The sequence below is a fragment of the Platalea leucorodia genome (genome assembly GCF_965183815.1).
Source record: "Platalea leucorodia genome assembly, chromosome: 1".
In the NCBI taxonomy this organism is placed as follows: Eukaryota; Metazoa; Chordata; class Aves; order Pelecaniformes; family Threskiornithidae; genus Platalea; species Platalea leucorodia.
The window spans coordinates 57,931,301-57,952,566 of NC_138823.1; the positions used below are offsets into that span (position 1 = coordinate 57,931,301).

General features: G+C 39.5%; 1 protein-coding gene across 2 annotated transcripts in view; it reads left to right on the forward strand.

Annotated features, from left to right (window-relative positions):
• GNAL (G protein subunit alpha L) overlaps positions 1–21,266 on the forward strand; it is a gene marked incomplete at its 5' end in the record, with an annotated part of 195,955 nt that overhangs the window by 59,290 nt on the left and 115,399 nt on the right. Inside the window, 4 exons of one of the 2 annotated variants that reach the window (XM_082328374.1) lie at positions 10,507–11,006; positions 11,282–11,354; positions 12,201–12,255; positions 12,439–12,558. In XM_082328374.1, the coding sequence (XP_082184500.1) occupies positions 10,868–11,006; positions 11,282–11,354; positions 12,201–12,255; positions 12,439–12,558 (387 nt within the window). Of the gene's footprint in view, positions 1–10,506; positions 11,007–11,281; positions 11,355–12,200; positions 12,256–12,438; positions 12,559–21,266 lie in introns of those variants that run through there. The other variant, XM_082328373.1, reaches the window with a different exon arrangement.

The following is a 21,266-nucleotide window of genomic DNA, read 5'->3' on the forward strand; positions in this document are numbered from 1 at the left end:
TTAAATCTGGTGTCTGGGTTTTCATGTGCCAAATGAAAACTAAAATTAAATTAAAAAGTCCACTGTGATATACATTTGGAATAGAACAAGCTGTAAAAAAATTTACATTATTTTGGTATTATGTATAGATAATATAGCATGGATTCGCATAGCTTGTAATATTTGTCAGTGTAAAGAATGACTTTTTAAGTTGTCATCATGATTTTGATAACAAACAATTAGAACAGTCGTCTTCTAAGATTGTTCTAAATATTATAACAATTCTAAGATTTAGTTCTTAAAATCTGATAGTATAAATCAAAACCCAAAAAATAAAGTCCCGTACTTAATAAATATGTCAGTATCTGTATTTGTAAGTCTGTGAATATTTTGAATTTTTGAAGTGCAACCTATCTGAAAAAGGCACAGAAAAGAAGTATTACTATTCATTCAAAAAATTCATGACAACAACATTCTGTACATGTAATTCCAACATTAGGTAATGTAAGTTGTATACTAACACTAATTTAGGTTTCCATAGGCAATTGAAATTACTAACAGTCCACAGGAAGGGAAACACAGTATTTGGCACTACTGGAAGTATTTTGTCACAGCATCAGATAATCTTTGGCTTTGTGCTCTGTACGGTTTACAGAAGACAGCCATCAGCTCATGCTATAAATCACATAAAATTTTAGAGACAACATATGAAAGTAACCAAGTTAAACTTGAAAATTTAGGCACTTGACTGAGTGACATCTTTTTCTCCTTTCTACTTACCTTCTTGCAGGGCGTACAGAGAAATAATCTGGCCGTTCAGAGAGCTGTAAATAACAGCGAAGGTAACTTGGGCTGGGGAAGCGGTATGGTAAAGGCATGAAGGGAGCCTGAGGAGATTCACAGATTAGCAGGGAGGCTATTGTTTGCTGACACAATAGAAGGAACAGGCTCCAAAAGGTGTGTGGACGCCTGCCATCTTCTGTCTCCTTTCCCTCTGCTGGACAGGACTTCCACAGGAGAAAGATCAGCTCGCCATGATGAGGTGCAAGCGCGAGGAAAGGGGCCTCTCCATCCCTGGCTCTCCTCCCTCCCCTCAGGCGGTTGTGATGCTTTTTGAGCTGGACCGGTCCTGGGTATTGCTGTTGTTTTCTGCAGTCGTGCTCTTACAGAGCTGGGCTCTTCTGGCGGCTCAAAGCTCTGATTTTTTTTCCTCTCTTCTACAGGACATCTCAAGATGGAATTATTAAAGTAGGCAAAGCAGTTGGGATAGTATTATATTAAATACTTTTCTCTAGTCAAGGGAAAGCTCTTCTGTACTTCTCTGGAAAGCAACGGTATGCCTTTGATTTCTGTCAGGTAAAACCAGTGGCCCTGACCTGTGGTTCTGGATAAAACATTGCCCCCAACGGCGCTTGCAGTGTGCTTGCTGTGGTAGAAAGCTGCAGCCCTTATGGCCCAGGATGACAAGGCAAGCCACAGCATGCTACGTGCTTCGCCTGGTCATTGCCGGCAACCGCAGGGATCCCTGGTCTGATCAGTCCTGCTCCTCCTAGTCTTCTCCTCTGATACCAGCTGTCGTTTCTTACCATCTTCATCACTCTTCTCTGTACCTCTGCCAGCTTGTGATCATTTCTCTTGAATGGAGGTTACTAATGTTGATCATATTTTCCATGAATTCCTATGAGTATAATGTTAATACCTTTCTCTGAGGAATACCTTATTTGATTATGTATTGGGCTTCCATTGGGGGTGGGGGTGGGTATTTTCCTTTTGTTTTGCTTTGTTGTGTTTTCATGGTGTGGCACTCTGACAGCCCATGGTCATTCTGAGGTGAAATATATCCAGAAATGAACCTTTCAAAGGAGAACTCTCTGATGATATACACATGCAGAGGAACTGCATTTGAGATGCACAAGCAACTCAAATTTGGACATTTGCTATCTTTTTCACCATTGGCTTTTGCAGCCTCAATAAAATTATTTTAAAATGAATGACATAGAATAAACTTCTGTCATGTATTGTGTGCCTTTTTATAGATGTAGTTCTTGAATCTTTCTGAATGTACAGCTGTCCATTCCCAAACACACTGTAAATTGTTGTATGGACCACAAGCATTTGAATGGTACAGACAAGTTTTAACCTAGCTTAATGTAAGTCATTTACATGTTCAGACAGAGCATCCTTGTGTGTATTCTTCCAAGCTCTCTTCTTTGTATACAGAGTGTTATGCTGCTTTGTATTTCTGGTAAAAGTTTTGCAGGGCTAACCTATTAGTAGCTGGTTTTCCCTATATGAGCAGGCAGCATCCTAAGCTGTCTAAAGGTTAAGAAGAGATCTGTCAACGAAAATTTATGGTGGTTATTTTTATTTAAATCAAGTGTTCTCAATTAGTGTCCGTGTAAAAGAACTATGTGAAAGAATACAATAGTCATAATGTATCTAATGATCCTTTAGTGGCAGATTATGATCATATCTTTATTAGCGGTGGTAATTGCGGTGACAGTGTTGCTGACAGGTTAAGCCATTTCTTACGACAATAGCTTTTGTGCTGTTGCATCAGGATCAGAAATGCAGTTCCTGAAGATTTGCATATTATGAAGAATAGGCTGCAAAGACATGGAAGCACAATCTTGCCATTGTGTTCAGCGATGTGGGTGGCAGATTGCTCTAGCTGATGCTGAGCAGGAAGAGCTTGCATATGGGTAGGTTTAAAGGCCTTTAAATGTTTTAAGATTGGTAGGCAAACTGATTGGCTAGGTGAGTGGTGCTGTAAATTGTTAAATACTCCAAGCAGCTATAAGCTTTTTAAAACCCGCTCTGTTTTAAAGTGTATAGTGCAGTGTCTGAACAGCTGCACGACCTGGATGACACCACTTTTGCATTTGTAGTATTGGTAACCTCAGACACTGCTGGGATAGTTCTGCGTAGCATTGCACTATGTCATTTGGACATCAGCTAAGATTTAAAGTTTCGAGGAGGTTGCAAAGCACTAAGCTAGAATGGTTCTCAAAAAAAAAAAAAACAAACCCAAAAAAAACCCCCAAAAAAACCCAACCAACCAAAATCAACAAAAAAACCCCATTATGTACCTGTAATTATGCAGATTGGTATGGAAACATGACACCATTGTTGATCTAGGTGAAACTTTAAAACCAGAGAAAATGTTGCCGTATTTTAGGAAGTTTTCTCACATAATGCATTTTTATTTTAAAAACAAACTTTTTCTTTCCCAAAGTATGTGAGAAAATACAGATTCCTCAGTAACTTATTTTTTATTTTTAGGTGACTTGTTCCAAAATGTCTGCAAGTTCTCTAGACTTGTCAACCTTTCCCCCTTCTCCTTCATGCACACACCAGTGTTTTTATCACCGTTCATCCCAAGTTAAATGATCCCGTGAGATTTCATCCATACTTTTGATCCTTAGGATAAATTAAATATTTGCTCCAAAGAATCTAACCCATGTAACACATGTTTCCAGCCCAGTGCATGCTGGAAAAAACTTTTGCTTTCTAGTAAAAATAGGATCATTAAAATCATATGGGTTTGAATTTCATTAATTCATTCTATAAAGGTTCCATCAGAATACCGTTGGAATTTTAAGACTAGCCAGGAATAGAATGAATTAATAAGAGAATAGAGTAAGTAGACTTATTTCCCAGGAAATGGTCACGTTATGTTTACAATTGTTTTTCCCCTTTCCCACATAGGTATGCAGTCAGAATAGTCATCTACATAAGTAATCTATCTGCTTAGTCTTCATATCTACTATTTTGTCTGTCCAGAGAAACAAATTCATGTCATGAAAGCATAGAAATTCAAATGCAACATAAACCTGGTATTGGAAAGGACCACTTGGGTTAACAAGTCATGTCTCTTCAATTATGAGCAAACGTGATAGCTATTTAATCCAAAAGATCATCTGCTTTGCACACATATACCACAAAAATACCTATAGGAAACTTAAGATCTATACCACAAAAAGCCAAGCTGAACATGACTCAACAAGTATTTGTTACAAGCAGATGTATAGGTTAGGAAAAGATAGATGGATGAGGAGAAAAACAGTTGTGGTTGGTTATTCAGTAAGTTTTGATATTTTATCTGGATTTGCTAGTCCAGACTCATGCAGTCAAGCAAAAGCTGTATTTCTGCGATAAATATTACTGATGCAAATCAGGGTGTGAGAGTGTGTGAGGCTACATGCATCTTGGAAACATTATTTCCTGAAGCCAATTTTTACTGATTTACTCTTGTGTGTAGTAACATGTTGGGATCCTTCAACAGGGTTAGGAAACGGACTTACTTGCTATGAACTTACCAGTGCTTTTGAGAATTGGAATTGCATTAATATGCACTCACTAACTGCAGTTACAGAATTCCTTGATTCACGTTATGGTAGCTGTATGCAAGGATTGTGTTTATTTGTAAATATTTCCTGTTGAGGGACACCATTGACTATTACTGCAGACACTCGGAAGAATCAGAGCGTACTTTTGAGTTCGCATGCCAATAACTTAACTTTGTAGAGACTTTTTTTGGAAAATCAGCCATTTGCTGGGATAGCTAAAACCTAATTTCTCAAGCAGAGGAGTTAAAAAACAGTGAAAAAACTAAAGTGTATCTCTATGTTTATATCAAGATGGATGAGTGATACAAGCACACGTAAATCACGGATGTGTTTGTGGTGAATGTAGAGGCAATCTAACTCAGCAGAATGTTGTCTAATGAATAGGGGTGGAGGCAGGCATGCTGTGACTGTGAGTGCTTTGCTGAGGCGTGTGCCTTTGAGTTAAAGGCGAGGTTAAGGCACATCTTACATGTGTTCGGTGTCTCACAAGGGTTTTTTTCCACAGTTTTTCATTCCTGTCCAAATAGGGAGATCATGATAGCTGACCTTAGCATTTACTATTAAATGCAAAATTCTGTGTGGCATGCCAAATCCTTTATAAATTGAAGATAAATGATTTGGCTTCACTGTTACAGCTGTGCAAGATGTTGGTCAGCATGTTGCAGAGAATCCAGGACATGTCACCTAGATAGATTCCCCACCCCACCCCCTCTATTTTTTAAAGTAGCAACTCCAGCTATAATTCTAGCTGACTTCCTTATTTAATGATGAATTCACTTCTAAAGTAGGGTGATATTAGTATGTTTTGCCTGGCTTTATTTAAATCTATTTAATCTCGAGGGCTCTCCTAAACAACTGATTAGAAGTAATTTTCCATTGCCTTAAAATGTGAATGTATTACTTTGTTTATTCAGTTTGGGGCGGGGGGGGGGGGGGGGGGAGGGTGTCCTTGGAGTGCCCACCCAAGTGAAACTCCTCATAAATTGGGATACTGTGATAAAAGTGTTTCCTGTTTTGCTAACAGTGTAACATATCCCATAACAGAGGTTTGCAAATTCATCAAACCAGAGGTTGTCCTTTTGCTTATTGCAAAAGCATCCATGTCACTTAGTTTAACAGTGTTATTTGATTGTAATATGTAAGAATATTTAAACCACATGAGGCTACTTAGTATTTTAAACATTATTCGGCCCTTGCTGGATTTATGTTAGTTTCAATCAGCAACTTCTGCCTCTGGTACCGACAGACGGACATCTGTACAGCGCTGCCATGCGAGTCTCTCTTCATGGAAAGGGATTTCTGGTCTGAAAAAACAAGTAATAAACACGTGAATTATCTTACCAATAAGGATCTAAATGGAAACCCTGAGCTGATGGGGATAGGCAGAGGAGAAGTTCCCATCTCGCCCTGCTTCCCTGCGAGACATTGATGAGGAATAACTAGCTTGGATAAGGAATAACTAGCTTGAATGAAAGAGGATTGTCCTCTTTCTTTAACACGATCATACTGCAAATCTGCTTTTCACCTGGTGCTTTTCCACACAGGCTTCCCAGGAACATCTGGCTCCTTCTTGGAGCTAATCCTCCCCTTCGCAAATGCTTCTCGGGGCAAAAGGCTATCATGCTCATTTCTGTGGGTTGTTGCCTGCAGTTCTCCTCTGGAAAACCTTTCTTTCTCTTCAGACCCTATTACCTTTATTCCATAGTCTTCCACCACATCACTTCACCTCCTTTCTCCCTTTTGCTGCTTGCCCGTGCCTTGCGGAGATGGGGGTTGTGGTTTGTGGGAGAGGACCAGGTGAGGGGTAAGTTGCTTTGTCAGGTGAGTTACGTGCTGCCAAGTACAGGAGTATGGCATGGGAATGGGGACAGCAAACTGGGTCAGGGAGCCAGGGAACTACTCAGAGCATTGCCGTGCCCCTCAGCATTGCCTGACCTTCTCCTGCATCAGTGAGTTTGTCCTTAATCCACAGACGTGAAGTCAGTTCGGGCTCAGGTCCGCAGTCACTGTGGAAATACATACCTCACCTTCTCTGGCATCTCTCCCATCCCACTTCTTAAAACTGAAGAGTTCCTCTTGAAATTCTTGTAATAACTTTTTTGAGGTCGCGGGTTTAAACACAAAAGGATAAAGGTTGGATTTTTTAGCATGACATTCACTTCTCTGCAAAGCATGTGCTGTGTATTTTCTAGACTCTTAGTATTTTTAATACAGAGTTGTAGGTTTTTTTGGTTCCTGGTTCATGTATCTTATAAAAATCCAAATGTAGCATTCCAGGGAGTGTGTACTTTTGTGTTAATATTTGACATCTGCAGGCAGAAAAACTTACCAAGAATTTATTACCAGAGAGAAAGAATTATTTTTCTTGAATACCTATGCAAATATCGATTTATTTTTCTCTTTTCAGACTATGGTTTGACAATGAGGTGGAGTAAAAAACACGGGTACTAGTGAGTTGCATATCCTGATGTGCAGCGACGGGCTACATGAAAAAGAGAGGTCAGTGAGGAGAAGCAGCTCAGTTCACCGCAGTGTTACCCACCTAGTGCAGTGCCCATACTTGAGGGCGGTGACAGGAGAGAGTTCAGAGATCCCTGTGAAAGCTGAGGCAGGAAGAGTGGCAAGCAGGAAGAATTTCTTTTCCAGTTGCTTAGTTCCCCCCTAAGCTTTTTGTTTACATGTCTTTCCATTTGCTCTTTTTTTGAGAAACAGAACCAAAGCCACAGTAGAGGCTGTGTAAGGGGAAGATGGTTTGCAAAGGGTCTGCAGGGTTTCTGTAGAGAAACTTTCTCCACCTCTACCTAACGTTTGCAAGCAAAAGCTCTGCATCAATCCTGCTCTGGATTAGAGGGGCAAAAAGCAACCGGGTCTCTTCAGCTGCATCTGTAGGAGCTTGCCATTAATTCTCACTGGGGTTTTGTCCCTCTTTAGCCCAAACAGGACAAGCAGGAGAAACAAGACTGTGACTTTGTGGCAGGGGTGGCCACCTGGTATGGCTGTTTCCCTGAACTCAGCTTCAGCTGGGTCGTCAATTCTCTTCCATTCAAGGATGCAAACATGGCCTTACAGAAACGACTTGGGCTCCCCAGCGTTCACCCTGAGGCTCACAAACAATGCAACCTGAGGTGGGAACTCGCAAAGGAAACCATGAAATAAAAGTGTCTCCAGTTTCCCTCCAGGAGGGCTTATGCTGTGTCCCCTGGTTTCACAATGGGCCAACACCAAGTTTGAGCACGAAGCAGAAGATGAATCTTATTTTTGCACACATGTACCTCCTCACTGTGTATTTATATTAATATATATATATGTGCATATATAAATATATGTATGCATACATATGTTGCCTGATCTGATGGGACAGAAGCAGTGTGAAATACCTCATTTTCAGGAGGACCAGGAACTTGAGGAGGATGCCATGTTGGTTGCCTGGGAAGAGAGGGGAAGGGCAGGAAGAATCTCCTTTCCCTTGCCCGGGATTTTGTTTTTATTTATATGTAAGATTTGTACTAGAAACTGGTTTGGTAAAGCAGCATTGCTGAAACCTTTTATAGAGGCAGGTATTTGGATCATGCTCACAGTTCGGTTTTATCCATGTGCAGAGGAGACATATATTCATGTGGTAGCTGTGATTTCTCTCTGGGAAAAAAAAAAAATTGCTGTGTCCAAAGGGGGTGAAAGCTTCTCTTGTGTTTATTACTGCTTCTAGGATTTTGTAGTTTCAAATGTGTCAGGATAAGTGCTGTATTTTGGAAAAGCAAAGGGAGGATTGGGAATATAATTACAGCCAAAAGTTCTTTCTGGGCACAGGTTGCTTGCGCATGTCACTCTTGAACTGTGTGATCTTTTCTCAGGAGGAAGAGACCCAAAGGGGTCATGGGGTTTTTCGAGGGGGAGAGAGGAAATGAGAAACACTTTCCCTCTTTTGGAGAAAGGTAAAAGCAGGATATACCAGGATCCTGTCAAATCCTATTTATTGGCACTGAGCCTTTTCAAAGCTGGGAGCAAATCTGCACCAAAAATCCCAATGTTAGTACATGCACAAGAAAACTGCTGAGGAGAGGAGGGGAAGAAACAAGGCAGATTTAGCTCCTAGGACCGGCTGATACTAGCCAGATTTGGGACCTAGGTCCCAAACTCTGAGGTGTTTACATAGGAAATAAATATGACTATGTACATCTTGTGCATCATAAGTTATGGCTTCTGACACTAAAGAACCATGAAAATCCAGACCCAGTTAGTGATTTCTAGCCAAGTCTGTTCAGTTTTGAGCCCTCATAAGGCTGCAGCAAAGAGCAAATGTGACTGCTCCTCACGAAAACCGTTCATTGTGTATCCCGTGCCTGACAGCCTCCAAAAACAGCAGTCACCCTGAATTGTGCTTCCAAACCTACCTGTATCTGAGGAGGTTTTTGCCCCTCCAGACGGGAAAATGTCAACAGGAAAAAAGCAATCTGTTCTAAAAAATGCAGTTCAGTAACGCTTAAAAATGCATATTTTGGCCTGGCAGATCCTGTCAATTTTTAACCTGTAGTGTGTCCGCCTAGGTAAGGAGGAAGATAAAACAGCTTCCAGAGTCTAGATCAAGCAGTACCATAAAACCACTTACCTGGCACTTGAATTCCTGAAGACTCCAGGTACCCAACCACAGGTGGAGCAGTACCTGTTTCTCTTCTGGATCCTGCTCTTTTCACCTTCCTGTGGTGTGCACTCAAAGTAGACGGTACCAGTCCCTCTTCCTCAATCCAGCAATTCCCGCCTGAGTGACAGAGCAATTGAAAAAAACTAAATCCTTCTGTTTGTAAAATCTAGTTTCTTTTTGCCTCATGCATCTCAAGACTTTTTAGGTAAAAATGATAATTTTGTTTGATTGAAGTTGATGGCAATCTCTCTTTGATTTTAGTCAGGACCGGGATTTTACACATATACGTAGCTATGAAAATACTAATTTTTCACTAATCCATCTTTGAAAGTCTGCAGGAATAATGATATTTGGAGATAAAGGCTGAAAATATTTTGGGACTTCAGAGCTGTTGCGTCCATCCTTCTTTTAGTGCTCTCCTGCCTCAGTGAATCGGGGATCGCGTTTGAGTAGTGCGGGTGGTTTCTACACAGTGGAAGTTTAGGAGAAGCCAGATGCTGTACTGCTGCTTTTGCGCTGAGATGCCAGTTTGCAAGGCAAGAGATCTGAAGCAAGAAGGAATACCTATAATGTTGTCTGGCTCAACGTTTCACTTCAGGACCTAAAATGGAGGTAGATGAAGGAACAAACGTAGGGCGGCTTGTCGAGATTTGTTGTGGCGGGGCTACTGGCATGTATGCCATCACGTTTGGATTAAACATTATCGTGAGCTGTTGGGACAGCTTCCTTTTCTCGTTCAGCTGATACAGTTTGGAATATTCAAAGGAAAAAACTGCCTGTGTGCTGCTGTGACAACTTGTGGAAAGGGACGCTTTGTTTATTAGTAAGTCAACGCGTGGCGTCTGCGCACACGCGTGCGTTTTGTACAGGTGCACGTATGGATGCCCACCTGATTGCGGGCACCTGGCCGCTCGGCGGGCTCCCGCCTCTCCGCCCTCAGGTCAGTCAGGGCGGCAGCCATCACCTGTGGCAGCCTGGGATTTCAGAGCCAGGAGCGCCAAACCTTGCTCTGGCAGCAGCCGGGCTCTTCCCCTACCGCCGAGGATATGCGGGCAAAGATCGGGGGGACCCCCCCCTCCATCCCAGGGGGCCGCGTCCCGCCGAGGCAAGGCCGCGGGCAGGGGGGGCCGGGGCGGCCTGCGCCGGGGCTGGGGGGGGCCCGGCTGGGCCCAGAGGCGGCGGGTCCCGCCGAGGCGATGCCAGATCCAGGTTTTCGCGGCAGCAGCGCTGCCGGGGCGTGAGGGCCGAGGCCGCCGTGCGCGGCGGCGCTGGGGCGCGGTGCGGGGCGGCGGGGGCGGCCCGGGGGCGGCCCGGGGCGGGGGGCGGCGGGAGGCGCGGGCCCCGCGGAGCCGCCTGGCCGCGGCCCCGCAGGATCCAGGTAGATCGGTCCGGCTTTTACCTTTCTCCTTCGGCTTCCCTGCGCCTAGGGCTGGTAGCTGGGCTGTTTCCTGGTCTGGCAGAAAGAGGCAGTGCTGAGTTAGGAAGACAAAAATAGACCTTTACAGAGAAATATAGGGATTGTGTGCGCGGTGGGGAGGGAGAGCGGAGAGCGGCACCCGGCTGGTTTCCAGGAGGAGCCCTTTCCTCCCTCTCGTTGCATGTTAGGCATTTTTGCACAGATTTCTCCCCCCCACCCCCTCCCTGCCGGGGCACGGTTACCTCTGCCGCCTGCCCGCCGCATCCCTCCTGGGGAGCAAACCGACCGACTCCGCTTCGATCCGAGAGCGGCTAGAGACCATTTTATGTGAGCAAGCCGGGGAGGAAGAAGAGAGGAGAAACCGTCGCAGGGACACACGGATATATAAAGACTTGTCTTCTGCCTCCCCCCCCCCCCCCCCCCCCCCTTGTAAATACTAAATCTGTAAAGGCAAGGATTTGACATCCATCCTAAGCAGCAGCTATGGGGTGTTTGGGCAACAGCAAAACGGAGGATCAGCGTATCGATGAGAAAGCGCAGCGAGAAGCCAACAAAAAAATAGAGAAGCAGTTGCAGAAAGAGAGGCTGGCTTATAAAGCGACACACCGCTTGCTCCTGCTGGGTAAGGAGGGAAGGGGGCAGAGGTGGGGGCCGGGGAGAGGAGGGCGAGGAGGGGGCATCTGCCCCAGGTATGAAAAATGTAGGCTGTTGCGTTGAGCCGTATGCGAGAGGTCCACGGATCGAGCTCGGCGCCTGAGCCACATGGATGCGTACACGGGGAAATGCTGCCGGAGGTGGGAGATGCTGTCGTGTCCAAAAAAAAAAAACAAACCACCCCAACCCCCCCAGCCTGAACCGTGTGTCACAACGTTCTCCCTTTCCTTCTTTCTCTTTTAGGGGCTGGTGAGTCGGGAAAAAGCACTATTGTGAAACAAATGCGAATCCTGCATGTCAATGGATTTAATTCAGAGTAAGAATTATTGACGCTTTGTGACTTATTTTTCGTTTAATGCGGGAAACAGGTTAGCACACGGTAGGCTAGGAAATTTCTCCTCTCGTCCCCGGTGTTTTGGTGGCTTGACACTGCGTTTCAGGGGAGGGAGGGGAGGAAGGGGAGCGAGAATAAGGAAATTGCTGCTATTGTATAGTTGCATTTTCTCCTTCTGGCCCCTTTACTGTATTTTACACTGTTGCTACTGCAGCGCTTGACAGGCCCCTGTGTAGCAACAACATGGCGACTACTTTTTACATAGAAGCAAATAACTGAATATTGCATCTGCCTGTAATATAAAAATACATGTCAAGTCATATGCAGGATGACAGTGGCTGCTGTTTTTCCGGTATTGGGGTTAGTGTAAAACTGAAACTAATTTTGCACGTTTTTTAGAAATCATTGTTATCTGAGGCTACATCATTTTCTCTCTGAAGAACTCTTTGCCAGAAATTATTATTAATCCATAGCATTAATTTTAGATATCTGTTGGCCTTCGACTACGTATTGTTAATTTAGAGCATGTTTACAGCATGCTGTAGAAATGAAAGAATGACTTCCAGTTCCATCAGGGGAGGCTTTGCAGATGTGGCTATGATTGTCTGATTTAAAAAAAATATCGGGGATGAATGTGCATTGCTCTTCGTACTATGCGAGAAAAGGGATAAGGGGGAAAACATATTTGTCTTGCTGTTCTTTTCAGTTAGTATGTTGTGATGATTGAAGAGCAGATAAACAAACGATCAGTGAAAAAAAAATTAAATGCAACTGACTGAACTGCTTTGGAAGAAAAATCAAAGTGTTAATATTTCTGTTTTAATGCAGAGAAAAGAAACAGAAAATACTGGATATTCGGAAAAATGTTAAAGATGCGATTGTGGTAAGAACACACTTTATACTGTCCTTGAATGCTTGGGTGTACTGGAAATGATAAGGATTGTGCTCTCCAAGATTGTGCTGAGAGAAATCCCATTTTGCTGATCAGATTGGATTATCTTCTATTGATCCTGTATCCTAGATTTATCCAGATTAATGTGTTTGTTTTTGTTTTATCCAATTCTAGACTATAGTTTCAGCTATGAGCACTTTAATACCCCCAGTTCCGTTGGCCAACCCAGAAAACCAATTTCGAATGGACTACATCAAGAGTATAGCTCCTCTTTCTGACTTTGACTATACACAGGTAAGAATAGAAACCACTGATTTATTCTGCGTCAAGGGGGAATGCATTGCTTCACTTTGATTTACTGAAATGTTGTTTTTTTTCTTTTTGGAGGATGGTCATGGGAAGAGTTTATGCCAGCATTACCACTGGGTTAAGTTTCTTACAAGACTGGGGTGGTTGCACCTGTTTTAGTGGTGCAAGGTTTTGTTGTTACTGATTTATTTGCTGCTGTTTGTAAATGCTGCTTCTGCATTTAGTTCTTCTCTTCAAAATTTCTGATACAACGATACATATTGACACTTCAAATAAGACTTTGTTGAAAGCTGCTTTCCTACGTGGAATTAGACACAGGATGTCAGTCTGAGGAGTTACAGTCTACCTAGAGAAAAGGAAATAAAAGGAAGTAAAAGGATAGAGTGGCCTCAGTGGTGTTTTCCATACGTATTGCACTTCAGAGTGGAAACTCGTGTAAACGGTGGTCAAGTAAGGTGGTTTGCTTCCTTATGTATTTATTGTAGTTGGCATGAGCAGTGGTTTACTTGTATGTAAGTGTAGCCATCTTTTGATATGGAATCATTAGAAAATTAAGGATTTCTGTACAGAGGCTACTCTTTTGTAGACAAATGAGAGATACCTGTCGGATTAACTTGCATAGGCATCTTATGTTTGATTATTTTTATTTTTTTATATTATCATTTATAGGAACATGCATAGAATGTTTTATATTTTATGCATGACATGAAAGCAAGTGCATAGACATTCTGAATATTATAAGGAATTTTATTTTTGCAGTAGAACCATTTTTAATTTGCTTTAAAATGATATTGAGAGCAATTTGTTATGGATACAGTAAGGACTAAAAAAAAATCTTCATTCATTGGCTAAATGACTTCTAGTTGTTCATGCTGTAAATATTACCAAAGAAGCCATTTACTATAGAGTGTTTTTAGGTTATTATAGCTTCAGAGTGGAGGGGGGAGAAGGGGGAGAGTTGTTTCTTTATTATATGACTCATATTCTCTGGTGTGTGGTTTTGCCTCTGGTAAACCTACCACTTTCAAGGTTCAAGATAAAGAAAAAATATCAGACATCTTGTAGAGTTAGAATTTAGCACAGAATGCAGATGTTAAGAAAACGACTGCAAGGTACACCCACATATTGCATAATTGCTCAATTGGTAGATGTAAGTTAGTGAAAATGAGAAACGCTTTTTAGAAATGGAATGCGACTTTGATGTGACATATTTGTCTTATGCAGGTATTACAGTTCTGAGGCATTTGTTGCACATTTTGTCTTTCTTTTTTTTTTTTTTTGCTTGAATTTTGACTCTTTATTTGTTTGGGTAAAATAAATGGTGGCATATATCCTTTCCAATTCTCTATAGTATATCTGTTTTTCTGAGTTTCTGGGGTAGAAGAAAACTAAAGTGGACTTTTCAGAGGGCTGGAGATATTTAATTATTTATTTACTTATTTTACTGTTTACAAAATCTCTCCTTTTTCACAGAAGCTGACTATATCTCGTCAAATCTGACTCACTGTTTGATATTTTACAGAAGGGAAAAACTTACTCTTCTTGGAGGGGAAAAAGAATAGGCCCTACTGGACTGTGAAACAAGTAATAATTCATTTGAAATCTTGATTCAAAGTCCATTTTGGTTTAAAATAAAAAAAAAAAACAACTCTGTTTTTTAATTAAGTAGGATTTCTGCTAATACCATCACATTATTTGAAATAGTGGCAAATAATATTCCTAATTTTTTAAAAAAAAAGTTGCTACAAGCTTAAAAAAGAAGAAAAATCGAGTTTAGATTAGTCTAGCTGGTTTAGAAGTAAATATATTTTATGTGTCACTTTCATCTGTTCCCTCCTGTTTTCTTCTCTGCTCGATTCATAGGTTTAATATTTGTAAAATGTATCATCCGGCTAGATACTTTATTTTATTTTGTTTTGTTTTATTTTATTTTATTTTTTAATTCTTGTTGGTTTAGTATGTTGTTTCTCTCCAGGATGATGTGTGAGCAAGAGAGACTGAAAAAAAAAAAAAGTGCTATTGTGCTTCAGGGCTTGATTCTACTCCAGTTTAAGTCAATGATAACTTAAAGTAAAATTACATTTCCAGCTGAAAGAACTTCTGACCCATTTAGTATTTTTGGATAAGGACAAATATAAAAATAAATACTTGGATAGTAATCAGTTGGGCATCCTTTACTAAGCATTAGTGATTCTCTAATTAATAGCTGATGTATGGAATAAGGCCTTTTGAGCCAGAGAAACCAATACAGTATTTAGCAGTAGATATTCAGGACTTGCGGTTCTATCATCCATCCTTAAAAATAGTTGTAAAGGAAAAAATGCTGACTTAGGCAGCACTTAGGTGTTGCCTCTGGGTAAATTTTGGCGCATACTAAAACGTGACAAAGGTTACCCTTCTTCCTTTGAATGAGGGAAGAGGCAATTTTAGGGTTTTTTTACAATGTGGATGATAATGAGCTCTTAAAGACATAGCCCTTAGTGTTGCAATATGAATTACAGATGTGTTATTTTTTGGATGATGTTAGCCATGTAATTTTTGTCGTAAAAATCGATGTATTTTAGTTGAAGATGCATTTCAAATACATTGGATGCAAAATGTGGGAAAATGACTGCACTGTATCATGAGTCTTTAAAGAGAGATCCCTGATGAAATGGAAAAGCTTCACTGATGGCACAATATGACCAATGCTCATGAGGCACTAATTTAAACATATTTGTGACATATTGGGTATGCTTGGATATGCATTCTTAAATTGCGTAAGAATTAACTAATATGCATTTAATTGTGAAACATGTCCTTTGAAATAAGTGGATTTGAAAATACTGATTTCCTGTGGGTGAAATCAGACTCTTAATTGCAATTTATGACTGAAATTCCAAGAACTTGAGTAAGGATGGGATTCACGTTTAGACTCAGATATGTATTTTGGGTTTTTCTTTGGCTGTTTTTTTAATTACATAGCTCTCTACAAAACGTAAGCAGAACATCTTACTTAGTAGTAATACAAATTTTAAAACAAATGGTTTTCTCTTTACAGCCTTTTAACATTCCTTTAAGAGTCTGTGGAATGCCCCCCCAATAGTTTTACTTACTTTTAAAAAATTATGCTGTAAGTTGGTTTAGCTATGCTACCTTGGTGATTTATCTAGTTGACGTAAAACAAAATCAAAGGTTTCTTGATTTCTTTTAAAATTTTTATGTTGCATTTCATTACTTTTATTAAAAGCCTGTGCAAATTTTACAAAAAATTTCCTGGGTGACTGATGGGGTCTAATTCTATAAATCGTAAGATTTAAGGCTAGAGTTTTTACAAAGTTAATAAATGTGAATAAGGCAAGTGTTCACTGTAGTTTCTTCCTCAAATTCATGAAAGGAATCAAGATAAACTTTCATCTGATGACTAGTTTAGGTGTTATCTTAGCTCCATATTCCAGGGTGCAATCAGCAGAAGGGCTTTAAAACTGAAATGGAAGCACGCACGCTATATCGGAAAGGATTTTTTATTATTTTTGGCAAAGTGTTGATTGATATTTGCTAAAGTTAACAGGAATTGACCTGCGCCATTTTTAATCCTTTATTGATGGGGATTTATTTTGTCCTTTGTGAATTAGAGTGAACATATTAAGGGCATATTATGCTGGTAGCTGTGGAAAAACATGGTGTATTATGTAAGCCTGTGTTTACTCAAGTTCAGTTGTCTTTATTAAAGTATTTGAATTTTGTGGGCACTACAAAGCTGCTCAGTGCATAGTTCCTTACCCTTCTTCTTCCCCAAAAATGTAGTCAAATTAAGTTGCTTTTCATAATATATGTCTTGGATCAAGGTCATCTGATCAGTTGTGTGTAGGCATATAGCAGGTAGCTAGTTAGCTACCACCAAACTATATAATCAAATGTTTGGCTATACGAACCAGTTACCAGTGAACGTGAATCATTTGCTTAATAGAGAACATGTAAACACTTCACTCAGGTTTTGGGGAGCGGGGAGTTTTCAAAAGATTCATTTTCCTTTGCTAAGAATGTTTTAGAGAGACAAAGTATTTTGTTGAACCTTCGTAAAACAGTGAATTTGTGCAAATGTAGTCCCTTGTGCTGATTTTAGAGTGTGAATTTTAAAAATAATTTTTAAAGCTATTTTATCAATCAGGCAAGCTCTTTAATTTAGTGCTTAAAAGTGAAATGTTAATGTGGGCATTGACAGGGAAACTGCTTTAGATTAATCTGGTCTGTGGTTTGCTCTACGTTTTTAGATAGTGCAGTTTGAGTTCAATTTGATTACTTTCATTTTCCTCCACATTTTCTTCTTAAAAATCAGGACTTTGTATTCGTAATGTAAAGACACAAGAAAGAAAGAAAAATATTTTTGGTCCGAATTTGAAGTTATGTAGACTTCTGTTAGGCATTTCAAATTTTTATTAGACCTGGTATTAAATTTTGAACTCATGTTGATGCTTGGTGATGGCTGGTTTTCACGGTGCGTGTCTCAGTGTTTGAAGTAACTGGAAATCTTGCTCAAGTGAGTGTATCGCTGGGCTGTAGAAAATCTTTGTCCTAAATAAATAATTAAATAAAAGATGAAAAACGTGATAAATATGGTTCATACATGGTTAAACTTGCTTGGGTTTTGCAGTTAATGCTGTGACTTTAATATCCTATTTGACCACAACAGATTTAAGTTTCCCTGTAATACATACTTTATGTAGCCCAAAGGAGTTACAAAATAGCATCATCTTACATTTTTCAATTTTCAAAGAACTTGCAGTATTTCCATGTTTCTCAGGAGAGTGAAAATATACTATGTTTTACATGAAAATATCATAAAAGAAAAGAGAGAATATGGTGAATATTGCCACTTCAGTGGCTTCACTTGATTTTTCTTTCTATCTAGATTTTTACTTTAGGGCTTTGTTTACCATTTTGGGTAGAATGAACAGCCACAAGCTTTTATAATTACCTGTGATCGTGATATTTAACGTTACTACAGTATCAAGTCAAAATTACCTTTTAAAAATCAGTTAGGCTTTTAAAAATTAAGTCATTTGCCTTCTTTGTGGTCTAAGATGCACACTGATAGTTCTTCATTTGTTCTTATTTCACAAACGCAGAAAGAAACTAGAAGGCCAGAAAATGATTAAATTGTATATGTCTAACAACATTAGTACTACCCTGAATTAATAACATTTGAAAAACTAAGGAAGAAGGCTGTCAGAGAAGGACAGCTGAAAATGCTGCGAATGATAATGTAGTTGTTGGCAACTCTTTAGTCTGTACACAAAGGTTAAAATTGTGAAGAGGAATGGTATTGAAAAGCAGTGGATATTGGGAGAAGTAGCAATTAGGTAACAGATGAAATTTCTTTGTTGTGATAGCACTTGTTTCTATGCTGTACACTAACTATTAATTAACAGCAGATACTGAAGTTGAGCTCTTTTCATGTTAAGAGCGGATTCTGCTGATGCGCAGCAATATCTTTCCTTCTGTACGAAATACCTGTTTGCATACAGACATAGTGTAAGCGTGTCTGGTTTCCATTAAATCAGCAAGCTGAGTCCCTAATATTCTGATCAGTCAATGTTAAAGTAGAAAATGGTAAAAAGTTCGTATGTGAGATCAAGAATATACTTCAATGTTACGTATTATTTTGTTTTTATTCTCTGTAAGCATTAAGTTTGCTGTTGATGGATCAGTCAAGCCAGTAGCACTTTCAGAAATAGTCAGTCGTTACATTAACGGTGTAGTTTCAAAAATATAAAACTAGAACTGGGATCGTACTACAAACAATTATAGGGCGATTTGGGGGAAAAAAGAAGGGGGGAGGGGAACCCAAACCAACAAATCCCAAAACCCCCAAACTTCTCAAATTGATAATATATACTGGAACTGTAAGAGTATAAAATTCTACCATGATTTTCTTTAATTCCTTTGTTTTAATTCTTTAATAAATACTTTAATTTTACTGAAAACACAACTGGGGCTTAAAATTGGAGTGGTTTGTGTAAAGTACAGCTCTTCTGTGAGGCTCAGGATTTCTTGCTTAAACTACACGGTTTGTGTTTGGGGGTGCTTGCTTTAGGATGAAGGAATTCCTTATGTTCAAGCATAAAAATAAGTTAGGTTTTTGCTTTAGTAAAACACTACTCTGTTTAATAAAACTGTAACAACGTATTTCTTCCTCCCCTTGTTCGAAACGCACTGAACCACAACCGTTAACAGCTTATACCGGTGATAAGTAAATAATTAAATTTGTGTCCCAGGAAAGGAGCGTGAGGATCTACTTAGGCCCCCAACAATTAACAGTAGAAATACTGAGATTGGGAGCCATAGGAAGTCCTGTGCTTAATCACAAATGATCCACAGTTAACAAATATAAGATATATTCAGAAAAAAATGAAAAGAAACAGGTATTAAATTGTTTCTAGGTCTTCCTATCTCAATATTTTTAAGAACAGATTCAACTTTGAAATACACAGAAAAAGTTCACCTTTCCCACATGTATTTGCCTTTTTTAGAAGATATTTTTGCATAGCTTACAATGTAAAATAATGAATTTCGGTCTGAAAGGACAATTATTTGAGAAAGTCTTATGAACAATGCTGCTTATGAATGAAGTGCAGTGTTACATTCAATATTACATCATCATAGTAACACCAAATTAAATGTTTGCTATCTTATATTGTGAATCTGATTTCCCAGATAGTGGGGTGATATTCACACTTTATCCAGCCTGCCTTATTTATTATCATCACACAACACGGAGACTTTCATTGGGAAACTGGAAAGATATTATCATTTGTTATTACTGCTAACTAAAACTTAAATTACTTCCGTAGTCTCCAAAATTGTTGACATTTACTGATACTGCTTCAAGTTTTGTTCCTATGAATACAAATTAGTTGGAGGTTTTTTGAAAGTCAAGCCAGCATCCAGTCAAATACTGTAAATTAATAATAATAAATGTCACATTCTATCTTTTTTTGCTACAATTTTAGCTGAAAACTTCATATACTTCTATCGCACTTTACAAGGATAAAAATATTTTTACATCTAAATTTGGATATTTGATTTGATGGCAACGGGAAGACTAATAACTTGAATTATCATTTTAAGTAGGAGTGACTGATTTTCCTCACGGAACCAAAAATGTATTAGAGAATCATTTATGAGCTTTAGAATATTCTTGTTCATCAGGTATTTTTCAGTGTATACCCTAATTTTAAATTAAAGAAAGGCGGAAGCGGTAGGTTAAAGCCTGTACTGTCATTATCTTTGTACTGGCCACAGGTCTGCGAAGCACACTGATATATTTGCAACTGTGGTTGCTTTGGAGGGCTGCTGTTTTGTATTCCTTCGCAACTCGTGGCTGCTGCTAGGGTGTCTTCCGAAAGCGATTCTGCGATGCGCGGGTGGCAGCAGTCCTTCTCTGTCCCAGGTGGTAAGATTTGGAAAAACAGCTGAAGGAATAGCGTTGGTCGCTGGGTTGGTGCCTGACAGAGGTGGAGTAGCCTGGCCACAGTAACAAACTGATCCTGATTCCCAGTCTTCCTTCAAGGAAGAAACGGGAAAGAAATTCTTTCAATTTTTAGCACTAAGGCTGAGTTGCATTGAAATACCTAGAAGATTTAGTTACGAATTAGTATGTAGTTCATTAAGCCTTAACATGTACTTAAAAGCGTTTGCAAGAACTTCGCCTGTTTGTTCCCCCATGTGTAAATCAAACTGAATTATAATGAAAGTAGATGTAAATACATGCAAAGGGTAACCACACTCTTAATGAAGACACACTGTCCAATTAGTCCAAGGATGATGACATTTCAGACTTTTACAAGTGGCAGTTTTCAGAGGAAGAGTAGTGAAATATTTAATGAATCGTCATTATTTATGAACTACATTAAAACAGATTTTCCATCACAGCCAGAGAAAAGGTAAACATAGCAGAGTATGTTTCACAGTTGTCCTCATTATCAATTTATTCTTTTAATCTCTTAAGCCAAAGATAGCAGGCTGATGTACTGCTTTTGCCATTTTTGAGTGCTCTGTAAAAGTAATATGTTTACTAGTCAGGGAGAATCTTTTTTTTTTACTTCAGTAGCCATCATAAAAATGTACAGATCAGGGATAAATCATCATATGCATGCATGTTGTCACTGAAGCCAGTGGAGACCTATGGAACAGAGGTTATCATCTACTCAAATAATAAGTGTCATTATTTAGAGTTTCAAAGAAGTGAGTGTTCATCTGCACAACAGCAAAGAGCTGCCTTCCCTTTCTTCAGCACATGATGAGATTTTAACTTCAGTTTCTGAAACAGTGTTGAGCATTGCCAGCTTAGACCTTTGCTTATTTTTTTTCATCACCTCCATATCTTCATCCATTGCTTGTACTTACTGTCAACAGTGGATTATCTTTTTTAATGTCAATATAGTCTGTATCAACAGATGGGATATTTTGTTTGCAGAAGGTAGCAACCTGAGCTGAGGAATAGAGAACAAGCTAAACAGTGTGAACAGAAGACTCTATGTATACCTTGCGTACAATGAAGTAAATAAGTTGAAAACCAAAAAGTATTATGAACAAGTTTTTTTTTCCCCTGAGTATCTAAGAAGCTCTTTACGATAAATGTAAATAGGACTTTAAAGCAGATGAAAGGCAAGAACAATGCACATTTGCAGTTAACTGCTAAAAGTTTCTGT